Raw genomic sequence first — 25577 nt, forward strand, 5'->3', positions numbered from 1 at the left:
GTGACAAAATGAGACTCTGCTTCCAAAAAAGAGAGAGAGAGAGAGAGAGATTTTGATTTTGCCTTATCACATAGGTTGAAGTGCAGTGAGTACTGTGGTCACAGCTCCTAGCAGCCTTAAACTCCTGGGCTCAAGCAATCCTCCCATCTCACCCTCCCTAGTAGCTGGGACTGCAGACAGCAACGCTGATAGTCGATTTTTCTCCTCCTGGTTGGGTTCTTGGTCTCAGAATCTTAAGAATGAATTCACCGACCACAGCAAGCAGAAGCGATAGTCATAGTTTATAAGAAGACAGGAAAGCTTCCAACACAATGGAAGGGGTTCCCAATGGGTTGCCATTGTGGTTCTCAGTTTGGGTTTTTATGCCTTGTCTGCCCATCCAACCCTGCTGGCAAACACTGATTGGGTCCTTCAACCCCAGCTGGCTTACATTGATTGGTTTCTTTAAACCTTAAGTGACTGACCTCTACTGATTTGCCCTTTATTTGTGCTGGCACTTTTTCTGCCCAATCCTCAGGGTAAGTCCCTCCCCTAGTATTGCCCTAGCAACAGCCAGTGATCAATGGCTACCCTAAAAGAGTCCCTCCCCCTTCTTTTCCACGTGGTTTCCTAGTCCCTACCTAATTTTTTGTAGAGATGGGGGTCTCCCTGTGTTACCCAGGCTGGTCTCCAGCTCCTGGGCTCAAGAGATCCTCCTGTTTTGGCCTCCCAAAGTGCTAGGACTACAGGCAGGGACCACCCTGCCTGGCCATCTCTCTTATATAAGTTCTTTGAGTTCCCATTCCTGGAGCTCTCTACTGGCCCAGCACCATTTAAGCACATTATTCTGGCAAAATGCATGAAAGAATTCACACAGGTCTAATCAAAGTCCTACAGTTCAGTCTGCTAAAGAAAGGTAGAGTTATACATGAACAAAATGATGACCAACTTCAGAAAAAATGTAATACTCCTTACTTCCTGGCTTCAAATGACAAGGCAGGCTATTTTTAGTGGCAAACACAAACACTGCTCAGAATTGAGGTTGCTTCAGAAATGATTTTCTTACCCTATTTTTATTTACTTTTAGCTCAGAGTATCTATGGGATTTTGAGACTCAAAATAGATGGAAAGTTGAAGGAAAACCAGTTTATCTATCTTTGGGTATGTATTTATTTATTTTTTGTCACCCTCCATAGAAAGCTGTGGTGTCACAGCTCACAGCAACCTCAAATTCCTGGGCTCAAGTGATTGTCTTGTTTCAGCCTTCTAAGTAGCTAGGACTAACAGTGCCCACCACACGCCTAGCTATTTTTTTTTTTTTTTTTTAAGAGAAGAGGTCTGGGCGGCGCCTGTGGCTCAAGGAGTAGGGTGCCGGTCCCATATGCTGGAGGTGGCGAGTTCAAACCCAGCCCTGGCCAAAAAACCAAAAAAAAAAAAAAAAAAAAAAAAGAGAAGAGGTCTTGCTCTTGCTCAGGCTGGTCTCAAATTCCTGAGCTCCAGCAATCTACCCACCTCGGCTCCTAGGACAACAGGTGTGAGCCAATGCTCCTGGCCTCTTTGGGCTTCTAGAATGGGATTCAGGATATTTTGCTGATAACAGAAACAGAATCTCTCTTCTCATTTCTCTAGAAACCTTAAATGTAACTATTTATCTAACTGTTAGGCAGGTAGGACTAGGTCTCCTGGGGAAGGAGGACCGGGGCAAAGCCCTTGCTACCCACCTTAATTTTGTTCCAAGTGACTGCTCACGCCTGTAGAGGAGGGGACATCCTACCAATCGACCAATCAGAGCTTAGTGTAGAGCCTAACAACAGGTACAATAGAGTCTTGAAGGTTACCTAGAACAGCCTTAGACTAATCAAGCCATTAGCTTAAATTTACATTATGGTCCATACCCCACAATGGGCTCTGAGAGGCTCATGGGAGGTCCACATGTGCTACAGTAAGACTCTGGTTCCAAGGTGACCGCTGAACCATGAGGTAGGCCTGGCCCAGGAGGTATAAAAGAGAACTGTGGGCTATAACCTTGGCCTCTTTGCCTGCTTACCCTGGTAATGGAGGCCCATTTGCTGCCTATGGTGAATGTATCTTGCTCTGTAAGCCTACATCTTGCTTTTACTCTATAAATCTACCCTTTTCTTCCTCAATAAACTTTGTTCCATGCTTGCCTTATTTTGAGTTATCTGGTCATTTTTTAACAAAGAGCATGCCAAGAACTCAAGACCTAGGCAGCTGCCTGAAACGCCGAGGTTTTAGGGGACAGGCACTGTTTGAAACCCAGCATAACTGTGAAAATAGCTCTACCTTTTATGTAACTATGTTTTAAAAGATGCATTGATATTTTTAGTGTTGATTTAACATTGCCACAAATACCAAATATTATATCAGATCTTGTGTAGCCTCAAAGAATAAGTCATGTCAGATTCATTGTAAAAACCACTAAAAATAGCACCAAAACATTAATGAGGAAGCAGTTCCTCTTTATTGCTTATATATACACCAGTAAAGAGATCCTATTGTTCCTATTTTTAATTTAGCTCTGGTTGCCATTTACATGCACATTTTGCTTTGCTATTCCTTTCCTTTTACCATCTCATTTTTCTAAATAGAAAAGCCAAAAAAAAACCAAAACAAAACAAAACAAAAAAAAACAACAGTAAAATAAAGGAAGCAAACACATTAGGCAATATAAACTTTCTAATTTGAATTCCTTAAGTTCAGACATTTGAGAACGATCTTAATATCTAAGTAATTGTTCCAGTTTTAAGTAGCTGCACAGTACTTTTTAAATTAGTAACTGGGCTCTAAAAAGAATCTATTGTATTCTTACAAAAACCCAAAAAATATTAGTATTGTTATTATTAATATTAAAAATTATCCTATTATTACTTTCAATGAGTTTAAAATATATGATACATGTCCTCTGTATCTCTGTTTAATGTGTCTCCTGTTCCATCTGTGAGATCAAAATCTACACAACCTCTCAGTAACTGCTGTTTTATTTTGCATCACAAAGCAGAATTTATTATGTTTAAGAAATTATCATTTAAATAATTAATCTTAGGCTAGAAGGAACTACCAGAATAACTAGATGGTGGTTCCACTATTTCAGAAAGTATGACTAGTTTCTCAGGATATGGTACTTATATTTTGAATTTGTGCAATAAAAGATAAGAAGATTCCTAAATCCTACCTGTGCTAATCCTGCATGGGCAGCTAAGCCTCCACTGGCGAGCAATTACTGAGAGTTGTAGTGGCCCAGTGAGGTGTGATAATAACAGTGTGAGCAGGTTTATGAGGATTTGTTGTTCCATATGAAAATCTCGTTAAGTATGCTCAAATCAAGGGCAAATCTCTAGGCAAAATTAATCAAATGAAAGAAAAATACCCATTTGGGGCCCCTTAAACAACTCCTTACTTAGAATGCTAATATTACAACCACAAACAGGGCCTGAATGTCATTTAAAAATTCTCTCCATTCAGGATCTTTTGTTTTGGGGAAAAAGAAGCCGAAAAACAGGAATGGGCACTCTGAATGCAGGAGGAGTTTATTTTTAAAGCCCCATGCTGGCTGTTCACAGGGGATTAAGGTTAAGCTTTGCAAATTAGCTCCCTTTCTGAAAAAAGAAAAAACTATACATGCTGAAATGTTATTTCTTTAAAAAAAATTACCAAAAATGTTATCCAAACAGTATGCACAACCTCTGATACCCAAGAGTTCTACTGTTGTCCTGCCTCCTATCTAAAGGTATCAGTACCATCAATGGAATATTAACTTCCCCCCCCAAGTTTTAAGGCCCTATCACTGAGCAGCTGACATAAAATATCAAGTTTTGGGAGCTGGGTAGAATTCTGATGCTGATTAATAAATAATCTGGATTACCATGAGAGATGTATACACATGAAAAATAAATTATGGGTGAACTACCACCTGAATGGATTTAGAAAAAAAAAAGCCAAACTTGTGGTGGGGCTAATCAGGACATTTTTACTGATTAGATATGTGACACTCGACTGCACTCATTTTCTCCTTACTTAAGAGGCTCCCTTTCAACAGCATGAAAGTAATACCCGAGTAGAGAATAAGAGAAAGAACTTCACCATTCCAAAGGTTAATTTGCATTGTGGAGAAAACCCACGAATCCCAAACATGGGACGACTGCCAAGAAGCGGCACAAAGTGGGAGGAAGGAGAACAGGCCAGCGTGGCCCTGGCCAACTTGGCCTCTGCAAGCAGGGGCCCGCGCGGTGCCAAGGGAAAGGCGAAACGGCTAAATCCAGTCAAAGGGCCTGTTTGAATGTCACTGCGACCACTCTCCTGTCTCTCTCCTTTCTATGGTGACAGCCACTGTATAGCCTTTATTATTTACTACCACGAGGACAGCACAAGAATTCCATTTGCCACTGTGCCACCAGACTAATCATCCCCAGTTTACGCTTCTTCACACCTCTGCACTGTTGAAACACTGTCCGTGGCACCCCTGCACCTGCAGCACAAAACCCAGGCAGTTGGGGCCTCTTCAACCCTCTGCTGAGGGCAATGGACAGCTGGAAGACTGCTGCTGCCAACTGACAGGCGTCCTCCCCTGGATGAATGATTGAATTTTTCTCAGCTAGAGTTTTCTTATTGGTGAAAAGAAAGAACCCATTGGATAATAAATGTAAGGTAACAGTGGAGGCTGTGACAGTTGAACTAAGGTGCAATATTTTCATTACCAAGGCAACACATTTTCTGCTACTCATCTTCTCTGAGTCTAATCCCCTAAATACACTTTAGAGATACCTACCCTTCATGTGTATGATTTTGGCTGCTTAGAATGTTTTTTCCCTCCTCTCCCTCTCTGCCACCTGAACAACAAAATTGCATGCTTTCCCATTCCCTCCTCGGAACCCCTAACATAAGCGAGAATAATTCTTATTTATGGAGTGCTTACGAACATTTTTCTAGGTGCTAACAGTCCTATGACTGCTTCCAGTTTATAGGTGGGCAAATTAAGACAGAACAAGTGACATTCAAAGATGGAAGGTGCGTTTCCCAAGGCCACAAAGCCAAGGAGGGCCGCGCAGGGGCTAAGCAGCTGTGGTGATCCCAGTGTGCTCCCAGCCTCCCCTGTCACATTCTTGAGTGAGAATATCAAGGCTGAGGTCAACAACACAGCGAGAGCAGACATCTGAACTGCACCCTCCTGGCAGTGAGGAGGGAGAGGCTGGTGGCTGAAGGAAAGAGCCGCAACCTTCAGGATGGTAGCAAAGAGCTGAGGGAGGCGCCTTCAGCTGGAAACGCCTGATGTCCAAAAAAAATTGTGTTTCTATTTGTTTTAAAAGTTTGGACTCTATGTCATTCCACAGTACCCAAATTTGATCTAATTTGATCTTGATATACAAAGACGAGAACAAAAGCAAGGGAATGCCCTTTGGGAACCGAGTGGGTGTCATTACTCAAGAAGCCTGAGGGCCCAGCTCTGCCGGGTGGCTGGAGCCACCAGGAGGGTTGAAGTATGCTTTGGGTTTCACTCAGCGGTCAAGGAGTTGAGAACTGGCGCTGCAAGTGGCTGCCTATTTTCACTGAAACCCATTCTCTGTATTCTCCTGGGCACACAGCGAGGCCACACTTCCCAGCATCCCATGGATGGGCATCTCAGCCACAGAGCCCCCCAGGAATGCTGCTCCATAGGAGTTTCTCCCTGTGGCCAGTCTGCTGGTAAAAATAATCCCAGAAGCTTCCAAGCTACATGGTGAAGATGGCCGCCAAACCTGGTCTAAACCAAGCAACCTGGAATATTTGCTCTAGACTGCTAATTAAGAACAATACACATTCCTATTGTGCTTGAACCATTACACTCTGTGTCTCCTTGTTACAGGCATTTGTCCTACCCTAACAAATTGACATGCAGGCCTGTGTTTCCTTAGGGTCCCAGCTGCAAATACCCACTGCCTACATTGTAAGCACAGTCTAGTTGGGGCAAAGCGTAGCTGTCATTGAACTGTCCTGGTACCCAAAGGCAGGAGTGAGATGAACCAGTGCAAAGCTCAGAGCAGGACGTAGGGCAGATGTGGGCAGCCTTTCTCTCTGCAGGGATGGAAACGATTTCAGGCTTTTTGCAGGCCATATACAGTCTCTGACACACGTTCTTTTTTTTTTAAATAACCATTTAAAAATGTAAACAATATTCTTAGCTTAAAGGCCCTATAGAAGTAGACCATGAACCAGATTTGATGTCTGGGGTATGGTCTGTCAACCCCTGGTTTGGATTTTTAAAAATAAAAAGAATGACAGCATTTCATAAGACATGAAGATTATATAAAATTCAAATTTGGTAACTATAAATCAAATTTTAGTGGACCACAGCCACATTTATTCATTTACATATTGGCCAGAGCTAAGCAGTTATGACAGGCATATGGCTCACAAAGCCTAAAACATTTACTATCTGATGCTTTATAGAAAAAGTTTGCTAACCTCTGGTCTAGAGGTTCCAAAAGAGAGATCATACTATTAAGTAACCAGATCCTTTATAATCCAACCAGCATACTGGGTGTGGGGCTGGTATGGTGCCAGGCTAAGAGTTAGCATCTTCAGCAACCCATGGAAGAGGGCCCTCCCTCAAGGTCTTAGAGTTTAATGTTGTCTCCTAAAACCCAATATGAGCACCAACCTTCACAGGCCCACTGCAGTGTGGTGATGGGCCACGCATTCTGCTTTCAAAGAAACGCCCACTAGAGAGGTTTGGTTTATCTGAGCTTACTAGGACAACTGATATCCTCCTAGAAGCCTGGTGTGTTACAAAACAAATACCCAAAGCACAGCTCTAGCTCAACACATGACACATGCTTTTCTTACCATTGGTTGTCACCATTAGGAGGATACTGTGCTGGGCCTTTGGAATTTATGACACAGATATTATAAAAATGTCCCAATTTCTAATAACACATTTAGACTTCATTTTCCTGCTAACATGTTTCTTTTCTCTTCCACAGTCAAAGCTATACAGTACCTGGCACCCTCTTTTTGTCCCATCACCTTTGTTATAAAACAAGACTTCCTTATAGCACCCAACATGCCTTCTTCCCACAGCTAGGATTACATGAAAGGTGGGACATTCTCAAACCTTTCTTTGCACATGTTGCTGTAACATGCCCTAATTTTGCATTATATCAACCAGATCCTGTATCCCCTTACTGAATGGGCCACTCATTGAGTTGCCTAAGCTACTGTGGCTAAGCCACTTCTCAGGTGTCTGGTTTCCTCAGAGACAGAACAGCAATCACATTGTCAGGCATTCACTTCTCTGCGTGCACGCAGAGGAAGGCCGAGACACATGCTCCCCTCCACAACGCTCAGGCGCACCACTCAATCTGTGCTCTAGGAAAGAAGTCTTGCCACTGAACTCCTGCAAAACTCTTTTCCTCAGCACCCAGGGGGAACAAAAAGGATGCAAGACATTCTGCTCAGCTTGGTTATTATTCTTGCTTGGGAGAATTCTTGTTGAACCACACTTTTATAAAGCTTGATTATCACGGTAAGGGCAAATTCTGCTCAACCCCCAAGTTCTCTGATGATGAGAACATTTAAGTAAGCTTTCTTGCATGCTCAAGCTATGATTCAACATCCTCAGCAGTGCATCTTCAAAAGCCACTGCACTCAAGCCCAGGCAACAGAGCAAGACTGTACCTCAAAAAAATAAAACAAGCAAACAAACAAATAAACAAAAAACCCCACCCCACCCGGCCAGGACAAACACCTCTGGGCAACAAGACCACAGGCTGACCGACCACAAGTGTGTAGCACAATACATGTTTAGGAAGAAATCAAGCTGAATGAGGAGCTCCTAACCCTAAACCGTACACTGCCGTCCCTCAGTCTGATGTCTCCAGCCCTGATTAGTCCCTCAGGACTCAGGGCTTACCTTCCAGCTGCCTTCTTTTCTGGTCTAAATAGGTGTCTCATAAGCATCTCAAACTTGTCCAATACCAAACTTCTTATTTTCCCTCCAAATTATCTTCTTCCCTATTTCAACAAATATATGACTATTCTCTCAGTTGCTCAACACAGAAATGTGGAAATCATCTTTTACTTCTCTCTTACTGGCTAAAGCCTCAATACCTGCAGATCCTTTCTAAATCCTCTTCTCTACCTGCCATGTAATCTAGGATTCGATCAGTTCTGTCATTACTACAAGTGCATCAGATCACTGACACCTCCTATCTGGAGCCCTGTTTGTCTTCCCTGGCCACTAACTCTATGTAGCTAAAGTCGTTTAACAGTGTAAATCAGATCGTCTCACTTCCTCCCTTGAAGTCCTCCAGTGACTTGCCATGGCCTATGCAATGAGATAATTATCCTGACCATGGCTGGGAGGCCCCCTGGAGCCCCTTTCATCTCCGTTGACTTTCTATCTCCATCACTAAGCTTGGGCACACTGGACTCTTTGTCCCTCAAACATCAAATCCTTTCCTGATTCTGCATGTGCCATTTTCTCTACTTAGAGCAGAGGAAGACTATGTTCATCTCCAGGTCATCACACAATGACTGTAGGCCCAGAGTCATGTTCAGAACTTTCTCAAAAAACTGGCTTTAGAAGTTCTCCCCCAGCCCCATCAACTTATCATTTAAATAACTGAACCAATCCATATTTTAAAGAACATATACATTTGGCATTTGGAAATAGAATAACTTTTTTTATCACATGCTCTAAAATGGGAGAACTAAGCAAACATTTGATGATGCTCAAAATACTAATGGTGGACACATGACAAAATTAAATTTATGGTATGGTATTGCTAATGCATTATTCAGAAAGCGTTTTGTTTAGAGATTGTTGAGAACCTGAATGAAAATTTATAAACAGCTGGGGGTTTCAGTCGTAGGTGTGAATTCCATACATAAACCAATAATTTTATGGCCAAAGCTGGGAGGTCAGGAGCTGTCTGCCTCCTTCCTGTAAGACAGCCGCTCTCAATGGTGGGTAGGCACTATGCATGGCAACTCTCTTTTGCATCAGTATGGCCCTTAGTGACAGCTTTTAAGGACTTGACATTCTGGATGGTTTTCAAATACTGCTTTCTGAAGTGCCAACTGTTTTCAACACTCTGTGTAAGTTTCAGGCATCTCTCTTTTTCCCTGGGAGTTAGTTGTGGGGATATTTCAATGGCTCCCGTTAAGAAGATCTTCAAGGTTCTGCCTATTAATTACATATGTTAATCTTCAATTAGTTTTTAAATAGCAGTTTTTGTAGACATACGGAATGATGGTATTGATCGAAGAAATAATACAAAAAGCCCCACAGCTGTTATTTACTGAACCCTTTCTATGTGCTACTTATATAGTAGAGACTTTTTTTCACTGTGATTTCCATGGCATTGTTTTTTATAGCCTGCATTTTGTTAACTGTCTTCTTCTCATAGACAATTTGCTTAAAGGTAAGAGCATGGTGTGTTCTATGGATACCTTATCTCTGAACAGAAATTAAAATGGCTGAATATATTTGTTTTTTCAAATGTGCAATTTTTTAGCCTGTTTTTTTTTTTTTTTATTAGGTGTATCTTTAACATAATGAGGAAAGCTGGACCGTAAAGCTAGATCCCCCCACTCTCATCTCTAGACTGCATGTTTGTGGCTGGCACTCAGTATATATTTACTTAAGTAAATATTTATTGAAAGAATACCTGGTCAAATTTGTAATGACAGCATACGTATCTCAGTTATAAATAAATTCTAGGCATAGTTACAGCAAAGAAATTGAAAACTGATGCTTCTCAGTACTCACCCTCCCATATCTGTTGGCGTAGGACCCAGTAAGCAAGGAATGGAAAACAATGATCGTCTCATCCAAGTCCCAGATGAACACTCTCTGCAAAGGAAGAACCAAATTAATGCGTCTTTGCCTTAGTTGAGAAAACTGTTATTCCGTTTGCAACATGCAAAAGTCATCTTGAAATGAGAGACAAATGAAAAATCTGAATTCACTATTTATAAGAAAAAAACGCAACTGTTCTAAAAGCATCTTTTAGCTTTTCTCCAGATACAGCTTCAAATGAGGTAACGATAAGTATATTTATAGCATTAAAATAAATATAGAAAAGAGGTAATAATAATATATATGTATCCTTTGCACTTCTGTGAAAGAATCTCAATCTCAGTTCTGAAAAGATGAAAAATGAACTCTACCTAATCTGTTAATAACTTCTGAGATAGAAGCAAGTGATTAAAAATCCTTGTCTCTTTTCTGTATTCTTGATCTCTGTTCATTAAGAAGTGTTAAAATAATTAATCTTATGTTTTACTTTCACTAAGCCAAGTATTAAAAACACAACAACTAAAACTGTACGCAATCTATTTACCGTGTGTTACCTGTTTGGGTTCTTATCAAAGCGTTGGGATATACGTTATTCTTGCCAGGTTATTTAAGTCTTCAGGTTATAGACATTTAACAACTTAAGCAGACATATCACTCATTCTCTTTGACATACTCTTGGGGTATTTAGAATTAGACTTGAAGGAATTAATTTCAAAAAGGTCTTTTGGGTACCACAAAAAGCCTCCCAAGCCTGTTTTTCTTCCCATTCCCTCTCACACCAGTACGTACTCATATGCATAGATTCTGCTGGAAAAATTTCATCTTTTCAGCCAAAATAATCATGTTTTCCACCATCAGATTTCACTTTGGCAAAAAGCAGACACTTAATTGCAGTGGATTCAAGACTATGAAATCTACTACCTTTTAAGTTCTTACTTAATCCCCCCCTGCTTTTGAACTCCACCAAAACATGTCTCAGAAGGTGATTACCATTTCAGTTTAGAACATTCCAGGTTTTCCTTTCTCAATACACACAAGCATGTCTTTAATTTCAAAGTGGATTTTATTAAGCATTTTTAGAATGACACTTAATTGAAATAGCAACGATACAGAGGAGCACCTCAGAACTTTGTTCAAGCAAAATTGTACAATTTACTTAATTTCTTTCAAGATAGTTTTACCGTAGAGTTGTTATGGAAGAAAAAACCAGAAATACATAATTGTTTAACTTATAGTTAATAGGGAAGAGAGAAGAAATGGCTTTGTTTATTGTTAATATAAAAATGAAAGCATCAGGATACCTCAATCATTGTTTACATAGCAGGCACACAAAGCCACCAGTTAGTTATAAAGACATCTGCTTGGGTGTTGGCAATGACATACCTCAAGATCAGAATCCGGGGGAGGGGAAGGATTGTTGTTTCTTCGGCCCCGACCACGTGATTTCCCATCTGAACCTCGACGTAATCGATCAGAATCTGTATCTTTAATGGGTGTTGATGGGCTGTGGATCGTACTGTACTCTGCAGGAATATAGGAAGGACTTTTATTTTTTGGTTCCTTCACTGTGGTACTAAGATTAACCTTGTGTTAATACATAGGGTAAGTTTGGAGAGTAAATCAAACTTTGTTCTGCTTAAATCCTATGTTATCTTTTACTTGCATTGGTAAATAATTTATGAGATATCTGATTCCAAGATTTGTTTTGAAAGAAAGTGTGATCAGGAACAATTAAAATTTAATTGAAGGTGAGACACAACACATTGCACTAAGTTTCCTGGAGTTTCCTCCATGGCAGACCTCAGCCCACCCCGTGGGGTCTCTCATTGACCCGGCTAACAGAACCTGTTCATGCTGAGAGGTTCACACGTTTGCCTCAGCAGCGGCCCTCCCAGCTACAGAAAGGCTTCTGATTAATGGAAAGAGTTCAAAAGAAAAACCAGCTCTGGAACAGAGAACACCGAGTCATCAGGCAAATTTTTCTCTGAAAATTTTAAATTCCCATTTGCTCTGTCATTTTATGAGAGCAAAAGAGAGACAAGATAAAGAGAGGAGATACGTGGACGGTGCCCACACCCTGCCCCGCAGCCGTCCTAGGCTCTTCCTGTGTTCTAGTCTCTTTGAACCAAACATCCACCCGATACCAAGCAGCACATTAAAATTAGTCATCTGGGCAACTCACAGAAGCCACTGAGATAATGATACAGAAACCACAGAATAAAGAACACCCTCAATAGAAGAGCTGGGCAGTGGTTGTGCAGCTAGGGGAGATTCATATCCTGGGTCCAGAAGGAAAAGAAAAACCATCCACTCTCACCTTTTAGATAAGGTTTTTCCTGGGTTTATCCAGTACCTAACATCAGATCATCTCTGCTTCCTCCATATTCTAGATGTCCAGTGTGTTGGCTTTCCCCTAAATTCTTTGCCAGATTTCTCTATGGGATATAGGTTGGAGTCTTTCAATCTAAGATGAAGGATGAATATTCTCACTGGCATTGCTGACATATTTCACCTACTGGAAAACTATGGAGAAGTCTACCAACTATGAAGGTCTGGTAGCCTTTATTAACATACCATCAGCCTCGCCTCTACCTCAAGGCTGTCCACATCTCAAACTGTGTGGTATCAGTATCACCTACAAGCTCAAGTGCTTCTCCAAAGCCTTCAGTCAGCGTAGATGGGAAAAAGAGTCTGACAGCAAATTCTAGATCACATGAAAAACTCTACACCCTGTTTAATCTTAAAATCTAAACAGATTCCTCTTACTTACAGATGGGACTTTTACATGACCATAACAATCAAGAGGGCAAATTTCCTGATATAAACTGGTCATGTGATTTTCATACCCAGAAGCCACTGTGAGACCTAAAAAGCCTCTTAGCTAATTACAGCCAGAAATCCCCAAAACCTCCACTCAATGAATCAGTTCATTTAGTTATTTCAGATGCATTTTAACCCAACTCATCTCACCGAACTCTTAAAATACAATACTGGCTAGTCACAGTGTAATCATTCTTTAAATCTACATTAATATTCTTTTTATTATAGAGGAAGATGACTATGGTTTATCCTCCTTAAGATGTTCCAAACTAAGTATCTCTCTTCCATGTTATAAAGAGAATAAGGAACTCTGAATGAGTATTTTTTAAGTCGTCAAGTGGACTCAAAACTGTTGTTTGAAGGAGACGTCTTGGCCTTCCTTTTTAAAAATATTCTACAATGTTTATCTCCACAGAGAATTTGGACAGTCACCATCTGAGACAGAGCACACACCAATCTCTTTAATGTTTCAAAACTGAGCAGTCATCTTGCAACATGAACAGTTGTCATCTAATTCTACCTGCACTTCAAATACTTTACCACAAAGTCTATCTTGACCCAGAAGCTCTGCAGCTTTTAGAAGTTCACATTTCGGGCGGCGCCTGTGGCTCAGTTGGTAAGGCGCCGGCCCCATATACCGAGGGTGGCGGGTTCAAACCCGGCCCCGGCCAAATTGCAACCAAAAAATAGCCGGGCATTGTGGCGGGCACCTGTAGTCCCAGCTGCCCGGGAGGCTGAGGCAAGAGAATCGCTTAAGCCCAGGAGTTGGAGGTTGCTGTGAGCTGTGTGAGGCCACGGCACTCTACCGAGGGCCATAAAGTGAGACTCTGTCTCTACAAAAAAAAAAAAAAAAAAAAAAAAAAAGAAGTTCACATTTCAGGAGAAGCTAAGAGATCTGACCATGCCTCTTATCATATTCCATCTTTCGACTCGCCTTCCAAATAGTTAAGAGTTAATTTTGCTCTCAAGGTAGTTTTTCTTACCTCGGTTTTCTTAGTCTACATTTCCCAGAATTGATTGCCCATTCCTTTATTTCTGGGTGTTTGCTTTATCTCTGCTTTAAAAATTCAATTAGTCTTTTAAAATATATTCCTGTTTTTTTCATTTTGTTTTGTTTGGGAACCGGACAAATGGTAATTAAATGAATTACTCACTTCTGTAAGCCTCTCCCAAAAGAAAATAAGTTCACTGAGCAAAGCATACAGGAAAAAAAAAGTGAAATTATATTATCTAAAGTTTTTCCAGGTAGAACTTGATACCTTTAAATATCAAAATACACCCCCACCCCTACCTTATAGGCCTCCACTTATTAGAAAGGAAAATGGAATTAAAAATGATGCAAGCTAATATTTTTTCTTTAACAAAAAGCTCTTCCATTTGTTCTGTGAGGTGGCATGAAATGCACGCACTCTTATCAGGATTGCTTGACTCTAACCTCTCCTTCCTTATACTAGTGCAACACAGCTCAAATAATTTAATCTTCTAATCCAATGACAGCTCTTATTTCAGTAAAATCCTCTCAAAATTGTTCAACTTTACCCCTCCTGAGATATCAGATGTGAACATACCATGAAAACCTCGTTTTGTTTAACAAAAGTTGACTTGATGTCATGTTCACACTATTGTAGACGCTGTACTAGGAATGTGAACTATAATGATGTACCAAACAGATGTGGTTCCTGCCTTCTTGGAGCTTAAAATTCAGAGGACGGATCTGACTCCCAGACAAAAAGAAAAAAAGGGAGTAAGAGAGATTATAAGCCAAAGTGGAAAAGTTCATGACATGAGAAAGGTAGAACTCAAATTCTTGGGTCATAGAACCTTCCTGAAGACAAGGACACACAAGCCAGTGAAGAAGGGAAACAAATGTACTTTAGGCAGGGGCACAGCGTGTGTCAAAACAGAGAGAGGAAGTATGTCAAAAAATTCAACCTAACCTGAATCTATAGAAGAGGAGCACTGAAGTGGGAGGTGAAGAATTCAAGGGAGTGGTGGTCCCAGAGCCAGGCTGCAGGTACTGGAGTGGAGTCAAGACTGAGGCAGGGTGTCAGATGGATAATTTGGGAACCCTGGTGAGGGATGATGCTGGCTCAGACACAGGTAGTGGGGCTAGAGAGATCTGAAATGTCATTAGAAGGTGAAATCAATCACTAATAGGATAAGGAAGTAAGGAGAAGTCAAGGATGACGCCCATGTTAGTAGTCTAACAACTGTGTGTGGCCTATAATTCAAGGTCTGGGACTTAGGGCGAAGAACAGATTATTGGGGAAGAGCACAGGTGAGAATTCATATTCGGTTTTGGACATACTGAATTTGAAGACACTGCAGGCATCCAAGTAAAGACTGCTAGACCACTCTGAAGCGCAAGAAAGGAGTATGTGGCTGAAAGTGGTGGCTCCCACCTCTAATCCTAGCACTCCGGGGAGGCTGAAGCAGGTGGAGTGCTTGAGCTCACAAGTTCGAGACCAGCCCAAGCAAGAGTGAGACCCTGTCACTACCAAAAATAGAAAAACTAGCCTGGTGTTGTGGTGCACGCCTATCGTCCTAGCTACTCTGGAGGCTGAGACAAGAGGACCTCTTAAGGCCAAGAGTTTGAGGTTATTGTGAGTTATGATGCCACAGGACTCCACAAAGAAGGACTGAGATTCTGTCTCAAAAAAAAAAAAAGGAACATGCACTGGTTTAGGTTCGGAAGTTGACATCACATATAATTAAAGAAATGAGTGTAATTTAAAAAACACAGTGTGTGGAGAAGGGATGGGCAGAGAAAGATGGGTGGGGTGTGAAGATGATGACCAAGGTCAGCCTACTGCAGAGGAAAGAGCACACCAGGAAGGAATGATCAATACCTTTAGACCAGCCAAGACAGAGAGGGAAAATGAACATGAACCCAAGAGTACTTTAGAGTCTAAGAGATACTTGGCATACACGGCCATTGTATGGATTCAAGAGGGTAGAAGAGTAAGTGGGATAGGGGTAAAACTTCAAATGTTACCGACAACCCTACAGTGGCCAAATCCAGTAATTATCTCTTAGTCTTCAGTCTTATCTGCCCTCTCAGTGGCTATCTGACCACTCACCTCCACTTCCCTTTCTTACACTATCCCTTCTCAGTCTCTTTGGTGCGCTCTTCTTGTGCCCAAAGCTTCAATGTTGGCGTCGTCTCCATCAGCAATACTCAAGTGCTGATATGACGCTTGCATCAGGATGTTAAGCAATACAACATTTCCTTCATTGAAAAGTCTTGTTAACATTAGGAAAAAAAGTTAGCTAAAGAAGGCACTGTGCTTAATAACACAGCTGATTACAGTCTGAAGCAAATCCCTTCTCTTATCCTGGACTTGAAATAAACAGGGGATGGACAGACAGCCAGTTGGTGGATTATATTCTGAGTGGCAGTGCAATAGAGTTTTTGCCATTATAGGCTCCCGGTGGTCAGCAGTATCTTCAAGAAGGATTTCAATGATAACCCATAGGCTGATGATTTTAAAGCTTTATCTCCTGATCTCTTGAGCTGAGAATCCCACTGTTTGCTAGACTTTGCTACCTGAATATTTCATGGACATCACAAGTAAATTTGTCCTAAAATGAATCCTCCCTATTAGTGAACGTGTTTGAATCCTCCCTATTAGTGAACGTGTTTGAATGGTAACAGTACTTATCCATCTAGTTTTCCAATCCAGAAACTCCTTACTGGCTCTATTAAATGGAGACTAAGTTCTGTCGTTTTTATTCTAAATACTTTTTGTCTAAGTTCAGGCTCCCATCATCTCTTGCTTTATTCTTACAATAGGCTATTTCCAGGATGGCTACCCTCAGTCTTTTAACTATCTTCTGCACCACCCTGATGAAGAGTTTTAAAACCCTTCCACGCTCCAGACTCCTAGTATGGAACAAAGAGGACAGTCTAGATTTAAGGTCACTGAGCTACAGAGTCAACTGCCATAGTTTGAATTATTACTGTACTGCCAGTAGCAGTGCTACTGATTTGTAGTAGTGCTTTGCTACTTATTTATCCCATGCATAACTCAGTTTTACCATCTGTAGAATGGGAATAAATGGGATAAAATAAAATCAGCATGCATGTAAAGGGGGTGGAACCGTGGATGGCACCACCATCCAGTGCTGTCAACTACCTTGGGAAAAAGAGCGGCCCACTGACTTACTCTTCAACAACCTCCTCTCTACTCTCTCTTCATAGTCTACTTCAGATAGACAAATGTAATCATCTCAGGTCTCTAAAAGCATTTCATGACTTCACACATGCTGTTTTTGTCTTTTTTTGATTTTCTCAACTGTCTCCCCTGCTGTCTGTGAAATTCCTACTTGCCTCTGCAGAGAAAGCGTCGATATCTTTGTAAATTCTCTAAAATTTGGTCCCTCTCTTCTATAGTAATTATGTGCCCTTGTTTCTATTACAGGGTTATGCAATTTTTCCAATTATTTATATCTGCAGCGGATAATATATAATTTGACCAAACTATTCTGAGCCAATATCCACCACTCCTCCGGGAGATCAGAATCTAGTGGGGTTCATGTTTATATTCTGAAAGCACAGTGAGCATCCGGAGTGCAAGGTAGACATTAAAAAGCCAACGACAATGGAAAGAATGAGTATTTCCCCAGTTTAGCTCTTACTCTATTAAAGCTATGAAGTCTATTCAATTATTTATACTAGCTAGTCAAAATATTTATAAATGAGAAATAGCTGTAATTACCTTAAAAGCCCATTTAAAAGTTAATGTTTACATGTTTGCTCATAAATATTAAAATCTACGTGAGATCATTTAAATTCTACATTCATAAATATTCACAAGATTTCTATAAATTCTTTAATATTACAAAGAAAAATAACTGGGACTCAAAAGGTTCCCCCTAGTTCCTCTCCGTTCTTTTCCCCCGTGAGCTGGTAACTCCTACTCCAGCCTTGGGTAAGTTACTTGCATTCCTTCAATTCTCAGCCTGTTTTTGAAATTGAGAACACCCTCTAGATTACTTAGGTTTTGAATTTGACTATTTATGGATGGACAACACTTACCAAATCCTCTTGATGATCAGTTCTTGGTTTTTCTCTCTTAAATAGGTCAGTCACCTTCAGAGAGGTGGAGGTGAAGAAGAGAGATGAAGGGGACTAACCTATATAAAATACCTTAGGCAGCTCCAATCCTCAAAAACCATCAGGGTTTACCTCTGCGATATCTAGCCCAAACACCTCATCCAGTTTTATTTCTCATGCCTTCCTCAACATCTTATCTCTTTGCTTCCAGAAGTACATACTGCCCTATATTAATTTAAATTCTGCCCGTTTTACCATAAACTTATACATACTGGTTGTCATCATTTTGAAGTTAGTCACAGCTCTTCATCAGGTGTACGATAGTAGGTCAGGATTTTAATTTGCATCTATTTGAGTTGCCTGTATATATTTGCTTAAAAATTGTATTTCCTTCTGTGAACTTACCAGATTCTTGGCTGATTTTTAACACTCTTTTATTGATTTACATAAAATCATTTGAATCCTTTTTCTTCTTTTTTTTTTTTCTGTTTATTATTAGCATTTATTTGGCTGGGCTAGGTTTGAACCCGCTACCTCCAGCATATGGGACCAGCGGCCTACCCTCTGCAGCTACTTTCCCCAGCCTGATATTTCTTTAAATAATGCTTCCCTTCACAGCGGCTTTTTATTTTTATGGAGTCTTGCTGCCCGGCATGAAGTCCTGGTTGGCTCCTTGAAGATTTAGGGATAAGCATTCACATTTGTTCTAAGGGTAGCAGGGGGTTTCTAACCTAACTTTATACCCCCGGGACCATCTACGCCAGTAGTGGTTGTAAAGGAAGTACAAACAGGTTCCTGCAGGCAGCCCTCTCTGTGCTTGGGGGGGACGGGGGCCCTCCTTACTCAATCTAAGTCCAAGTGAGGTGAAAGGCTATTCTCCCTAAACAGAATTAAGTAATTGAACTCGTAGCCAAGAGGAAGTTCTCACCACATGTGCAATGACATTGGATTGAGGCCAGGAGAGCTATGATCTGAATCTGTCCGCTAAGATGCTCTAGCTTAAAATGAAATAAAATCTTGCTTGTGAAATCTTTAGAAAGATTATTTGAATTTAGTGACCATAACACGTGCTAATCAATAATTACATTCCATTTGTGGCTATGAGGAACTCAGAAAGAACAGAGCATGTGATTTCCCTAAACACACGGTCCTGTTGGGAGATTCAAGCCTTAATGCATAACATACAAGTGAGCGTGAAGCCTGCACCAGACAGCAATTGACACAGAGGCACCCTGGTCTCTAAAACGCTCAAAAATCAATATAGGTAATAAGCAAAAGTCATCTTAACAGATGATATAGCAAGGCAAAAATCAGGAAGACTGAAAGAAGGAATGCGGAGAGGGTGAACTCTGATATAAGGAGGAAAGGACATTATCCCTGAGGGAGTCAGACACAGCCACTGGGGACATCTCTGCTTATGGTTAAATTATTAATAGTTCTCCTATGGTGGGAAAAACTTTCCTGTGAGACTGAGTTTTATGACTTTAAGGTAAACAAGGATTGCCTCTTACTCCAGGGATGGACAAGGTGAAAACCAAATAGAATCAAAATTACCCAGAACTTCTTTCAACCAGCTGCACTGGCAGAGGCAGTGAAATTAACTGATGGGACAGAAACCAACTTGCCCACCCTATTTAATTTCAGTTTTCCCTCTCCTTATTCCCCCCCCTTTTTTTTGTTCCTAAAGACTAGAGAAGGGGTCAGTACCTTTTTCCTGTGATGAAACAGTGAATATTTTAGGCTTTCTGGACCACCGTGTGCAAACCTCTGTTGCATCCATTCCATTCTGTTGTCACAGGGGCACACAGAAATACAGGACAGATTTCCTTTAGGTTGATACAGGCACGAGACACAGGCATCTTGAGTGATTTTTTCTTTTCATCGCAAATGTCATGGCCAGGTGCAGGCACCAACTCTAGTGAACTGGTGTGAGACAGGCACTGCCTGGGTCTGGGACACTGGGGACACAGGTTTACTGAGTCACCTGAATCTGGAGGACACAATAACTATTACATAAGTAGGCAAGCACACCAGCGATACCAGGTAAGGAGCTGTTTCTGAGAAAAGAAACACTCAAAAAGCTTACCACTGTCACGCCATGCTGTTCACTACACAGGGAAACTAGGAAGTCCAGGTGAGAAGAGGAAGGGACAAAGGGCACGCCGGCCTTTCACACTGGACCCTGCGACTTCCCCTGACTCAAAATGACCTCTAAGAGCTGAATCTGACAAGTATTTCTAAGAGGCCCACCTCTAATCCTTAGACAGCACTGGGTAAGCTGGGTTCTCCTCACCTGTGAGGCAGCTGGGGGAGGGTCACCTAGATTCAGCCTCTATTGTCAGAGAGCCTCAAATTGAAACCCAAATTACTGCTCTTCTCAAAGCTCTAAAGAGATTCCAGTGGCGGGCTAAACTTCATGCATGAATTCTCACGTGACTGAACGCAGTACCATCGAAACTGAATGCTCAGGACAGAAAATGCACATATGGGCACACATGCATTCAGCTAACTTGCTTTTTGTTCTGATAAAAGGGGAACAGTGTTGGAAAACTTCTCTTTAAAGATCTTGCTACTTTTTTTAGGCAATCTTGAAACAAATCAATTTGAAGTCATCTCATCTCAGCACTGGATCTAATCTGTTCCTACCACCCTTCACTACTGGGGTTTTGGGAATGAATGGTTTTTTCTTACATTGTTGGTTTTTCTAGTGATCATTAATTAAAGCCATCTCTCACTGACAATGGACAGCAACCTCCAACATTGCTGAATTTCACTCTGTCCCATCATTGGGCACCTTTCCCTTCCTACAAGGGAAGAGAAGTGGGATTGGTGGCATTCTGATTCAAGAGACACTACCGCAGTTTTAACATTTTGGTTCTTAAGTTTTTCTAGAGAGCTAAATGCACTTCCCTGTTTATTTTCTTAGAAGATGCTTATGCCTCTGTCTCTGTTAATCTGTGAAGATGGTAACATCAGCTTGGACTACATCTTAAAACATCTGAATGAGGTGTCCAACCTTTTTTTCTCTTTGTTGCACACTGGAAGAATAAGAATTGTGTTGGGCTACACATTAAAAACACAAACATTAAGGAGACCAATTAGCAAAAATAAATAAATAAATAAAGGTTCATGCTCACTTTTCATGACAAAGGGGAGTGTTGGAGAAAACAGCTTGATGGGAGAGGGTTCAAGAGAAAATGGGAGGAGAAGAAGTTTAAGTGGCAGGGATTCAAAGTTCTTTCAGTGATTTTTGTGATACGTTACAGGGTGATAAAGAGACAGGGCAGAACCTAGAGGGAGAAGTAGGGGATACTTTGATAGGATACTCCACGATAGGTGTACTGGACACCACAGTTAAACAAAAACAGTCCTCATGATGTCAGCCTTTGCCCACGGAGTTGCAAACTGGACATCCTTGGAAAAGAATGGTAAGTATGTAATGATTCTCTTCTCAGGGAACCGTATCTCTGGCCACCCTCTCTGGTCTCAGTCTCCCCTACTCTGGTCCACCCTCCACTCACGTGTGATCTGATTTAACCAGTACCACCTACCTCTACCTGTTGGCAGAGCCAGATTCCTGGCCATGCAGCCTGTGCCCTCCCCGGGGCTTTGTGTTAGATGGGCTTTGTCCTAGGCCGAACGCTCTGCTATAAAAGTCTGTATTTCTGAATGAGGGGCCCACCCGCCATGCAGCTGGGCCTGCCTGTGACTACCACAGACACATTCTGAAGCTTGGGAAGCAAGTGCTGCCTTCAGATTCTGCGGTACGATCGGGCACCTTCTCCATCCAGGCGACAAGTTCAGCATCTGACTAAGACAGATGACAGTTCCTGCCCTCATGCGGGCTTCATGCTGCTTTATTTATTATGCATCAGGGGGGTGGTGAGCAACAGTACGGGGCAGCTGGCTTCTCTTTCATTAAGTCTGACTCATAGCCACAAGCAAGGAACCTGGCTCTGATTCACCAAGAAAATAGAAGCAACCACTCTGCACTGTGCTCGCCTGGCTCTATCCGCCTCCCGGTAGTTTGTACGGCCCATCTGCCCTCCCTCTGTTCTCTCTGAGGACTCTCTGCCACCCGAAGACAACCCCTCCTCTGGGCATGAGACCCCAGCCCCACCCTGCCCCCAGACTGTGTTCCTTCCCTTCTGGATTCTCCACATATGTATACAGGCTACACACATTTCTTGCCTAAAAAATATCCCCCAATTCTCCCTCTAGGTTCTGCCCTATCTCTTTATCACCTTGTAACGTGTAACAAAAATCACTGAAAGAACTTTGAATCCCTGCTGCTTAAACTTCTTCTCCTCCCATTTCTCTTGAACCCACTCCCATTAAGCTATTTTCTCCAATACTCCCCTTTGTCAAGTTTGCCAATGATGCCCACGCTGTCAAATCTAATGGTCAAGTCTCAATTTCCCTCCTTCTCAGCCTTTTGCACCCCACGCAGCCAATCACCCCTTCCTTCTGCAGCATGTCCTATCCCTCAGCATCCGGAAGACCCTGTTCCCTGGTCCCTCCTTCCCAGGCTCCTCCTTTGGTTCTGCCTCTTCTCCTGGCTGGCTGGTGATGGGAGGCCCTGGGCTCAGGGCTTGGCCTTCTTCCTTCGGGATTTGCACTGCAGCCCTGCTCAACCCCCCATGCACACAGCTTTACGTGGCATCTGTGTGCTGAAGATTCACATTTAGGCCCTAAACTATCTTATGGATATCAGACTTATTTATCCAACAACTGAGCTTACTTGCCCTTTCCCCTTAGATTGCTACCAGGCATCTCAAACATCACTTGTGCTAACGGGGAAGCCTCAACTCTTCAGCACCACCACTTCTTCCTGCCGTTTTTCTCATCTCAATAAATAGCAAGTGCACTCATCCAGCTGTTTGGGCCAAAAACCTTAGTGTCACCTATGACGTCTCTCTTCTCTTCCTTCATTTAACTTGCTGACAGATCCTGGAAGCTCTAACCCCTTTAGAATCTGCCCAGGTTCACCGCTTCCACCTCCATCTCCTGAGCCTGGCCACCATCACTTCTTGCCCGGACACGGGAATCACCTCTGAGTCAACTGCTCCACTCCCCTCTTTGCTTTACTAAAACTTATTCTCTTCTCACGACCAGAAAGATTTTTTAAATGTAATGAAACCATGCTACTCCCCTGCTTAAATGTTGCTTGTCTCATTCAAAATCAAATCCAAAATCCTTGCTCTGCCCGTGTGGCCTGCTATGATGGTTGCAAGGGCTTCTCTTCCTCCCTAGCTTCTCTCCTTATCCCTCAAAGCCCTTGGTGACCATTGTTTCCTTCCTCCAGAGTGCTCTGCCCCCAGAGACGGAGGTGGCTGTCTCCTCCCCACCCTCAGGTCTCTGCTGAAGCATCATCTCCAGACGATTCTTCTGAAACAGCTTATCTGCCCCCCTCTGCTCCCCACATCTAGCACTTCATCCTTTCAGGTGCTCCGATGACCTGCTGAATTTCATGCTCACGCCTCATCTGTTCCCTCCAGTGGAATCCACCCTCCCTGAGGCTTTGTTGTTTCTGTTGTTGTTCACTGCTGAATCCCCCATGTCTAGAACAGTGCCTGGAACCTCTCTGAAGCTCCCCAATAAAGATCTGTTTTTGCAACCTGGCTTGTGAGCACCCCCAGTTCACACAGCAAAATGCAGGCCATCATTGAATAATCCCCCACGTAAAGGTCCACTAAGCACTCTCTGAGGAACGTGTCACAGGTGAATACTTGCCAAAGTGCCTTTGTGCTCACTGGGGTGGATCTGACAGGAAGGGCTCTCATATACACCTGGTTGGCTGTGCTATCGTCTTGCTGCAACTCCCTCAAACAGGGCAGAGTCAGGAAAGACCTTACCCCCTTACCACTCACAGTCCAGGAAAAGTGAGGCCTGCTTAGGACTGAGAAATGGAGGACTGGAGAGAACAGGGTTCCCTCTAGGGTTTGGGGTTATTTATATTCTAGACTTATAGTCATCTGTGAACAGAAGACTGAAGTTAATAAAAATGAAGGGCTTCCAGCCAGCCCAGGCCTGTCATCTCTGAAACCTCCCCTGATCCATCTGCCTCCTCCTGCCTTGTGCTCCCTGCAGACCTGGCTGGCCTCAGAGAGGCCTCCTTGCTCTGAGCCAGAAGTCTTGCTTGGCAGTGACAAGGACAGAGACAAACTGTGCCAGCTCCGATGGGCACCTGCCTGGGAACGTTTGGCTACCACCATCCTCAGGAGGTTTGAGGACAAAGGAAAGCAGCTTCCAAGGACCAGGGTTGGCTGCATGGATTATGGGACCTTGGCTGACTCTAGAAATGGGATCCCCTTTCCTTTCACTGTTTGGGAAATAACCAAGTAAATGAAGTAGCTCTTAAAACTTTTGGTCCATCTGCACATTCTCCCTGACTTAAAGGACAGAGCATGGAAATTGGTTAGATCAAATTTTGCTGCATTAGACAGCACAACCAACAAATTAAGCCATGAAGGTGGCCAGAATGGCCTTGGTAGCTTGCAATGTACATAATTACCTGGATGTTATCTAGACCTCAGGTTCCTCACAAAATGATAGCATCATTGTGGATTCTATCCAATAAACACCCTAAAGTATTTGTACAACCATGTTATTGTTATTGCTGTGTTAAGTGAATTGCTCAAAGTCGCCTGTCAAGATTTAGTGATCTATTTGTAAAGATTACAAAGTGATCTTCCACTTCGAAAATGTATTCATCCTTTAATGAAATTAAAATATAATTTAAGTGTGTGTTCCCATGGAAATGACATCCTATTATTTAAAATGGTCTATCTCTGTAGCCTTGAATACCTCCTCCTTTTCCTCTCTCTCTTACTCATTCACTCTTCAATGCAGAGGATAAATCTCACCTTTGTTAATTCTTTTCTACAAACACTTTACGTTAAAAAAAAAAAAAAAATCTGTTTCTGCATTCTTTCCAAGCACTTTGTTTCTTTCTAGTATGATATTTTTTAAATTGAATTATTATTAGGTTTGGCTGTCCACGTGGCTGTTTTCTCTAGTAGGAAAATGCTCCTTGAGGCAGGGAGAGACCCTCTGGCTTTCTGTATCCTCACAGAACCCAACAGTTCTTTGAAAGTAAGAGGTGCTTGATGACTAACTAATGAAATGGTGAAGTGTGTCATCAAACCCTAATTTTCATACATCAGTAGAAGAAACCAGGTTTTCTACTTTTCCTTCAAGTTGGGAACGGTGTGTTGCAAGTTAATAGCACCATTACGGGCAGCGCACATTCCTTGTAATCTTCGTTAACTGCACAGCTGAGTCAAGGGAGCTAATGAGATGAAAGAACATCCTGAAACATGTGCTCTAGGAAAAACACTAAATAAGAAACTGGAAAGAAAAGAGACTCCAGAGCAAAGCCTGCAGGTTTTAAGATGCTTGCAGGGTATACAGCATAACATTTAAAGGTAGTCAGGAATGGAAGATAAAACCAGTTACAAAAGCTGCAAACACCCACGGTAGAGAAAGCGAGATGTTTACATTGGCAGGTATTTTACAATCGGCAGCATGCTATTTTACCTTGATGAATGAATTTCTAACAATAAAAAAAAAATGCTTTTTTATATAAAATATATAAAATAGCTGAACTGAAAGTAATAACAAGCCTATTAATTAGATAGGGGAGGTTTGGGAGTAGGAGAGAAGATGGAGAGGGGTTTGCTTCTGGGGTCTACAACTGTCTAAGAATCCTGAGCATATTTCTGTGAGCATATTAACCAAAAAGGTGCCATCTTTAAAACTGTGGATGGAACACAATTTGCAAAGTATGTGTTCCCTGGGCATGGAGTGGTTGTGATGAATTTTCTCTCTGGCTCTTAGTCTCATTGAATAAAACATTTACATTTTTATTTTCAGAGTAATATATATCCTACCTTTCTCCAAGAAGAGCTTCAGATAACCCACCAA

The 25577-nt window shown here is 42.0% G+C and overlaps 1 protein-coding gene across 6 annotated transcripts in view; it reads right to left on the bottom strand.

Moving 5' to 3' along the window:
* The window catches only part of EYA1 (EYA transcriptional coactivator and phosphatase 1), a 330700-nt gene that overhangs the window by 62539 nt on the left and 242584 nt on the right, over positions 1-25577 (bottom strand). For all 6 annotated transcript variants that reach the window (XM_053559176.1, XM_053559175.1, XM_053559177.1 and 3 more), the window contains 2 exons: positions 11159-11298; positions 9746-9829 (listed from right to left, as the gene is read on the bottom strand). In XM_053559176.1, the coding sequence (XP_053415151.1) occupies positions 9746-9829; positions 11159-11298 (224 nt within the window). The remainder of the gene's footprint in view (positions 1-9745; positions 9830-11158; positions 11299-25577) is intronic.

This window comes from Nycticebus coucang, chromosome 13 (genome assembly GCF_027406575.1).
Source record: "Nycticebus coucang isolate mNycCou1 chromosome 13, mNycCou1.pri, whole genome shotgun sequence".
NCBI classification, from domain to species: Eukaryota; Metazoa; Chordata; class Mammalia; order Primates; family Lorisidae; genus Nycticebus; species Nycticebus coucang.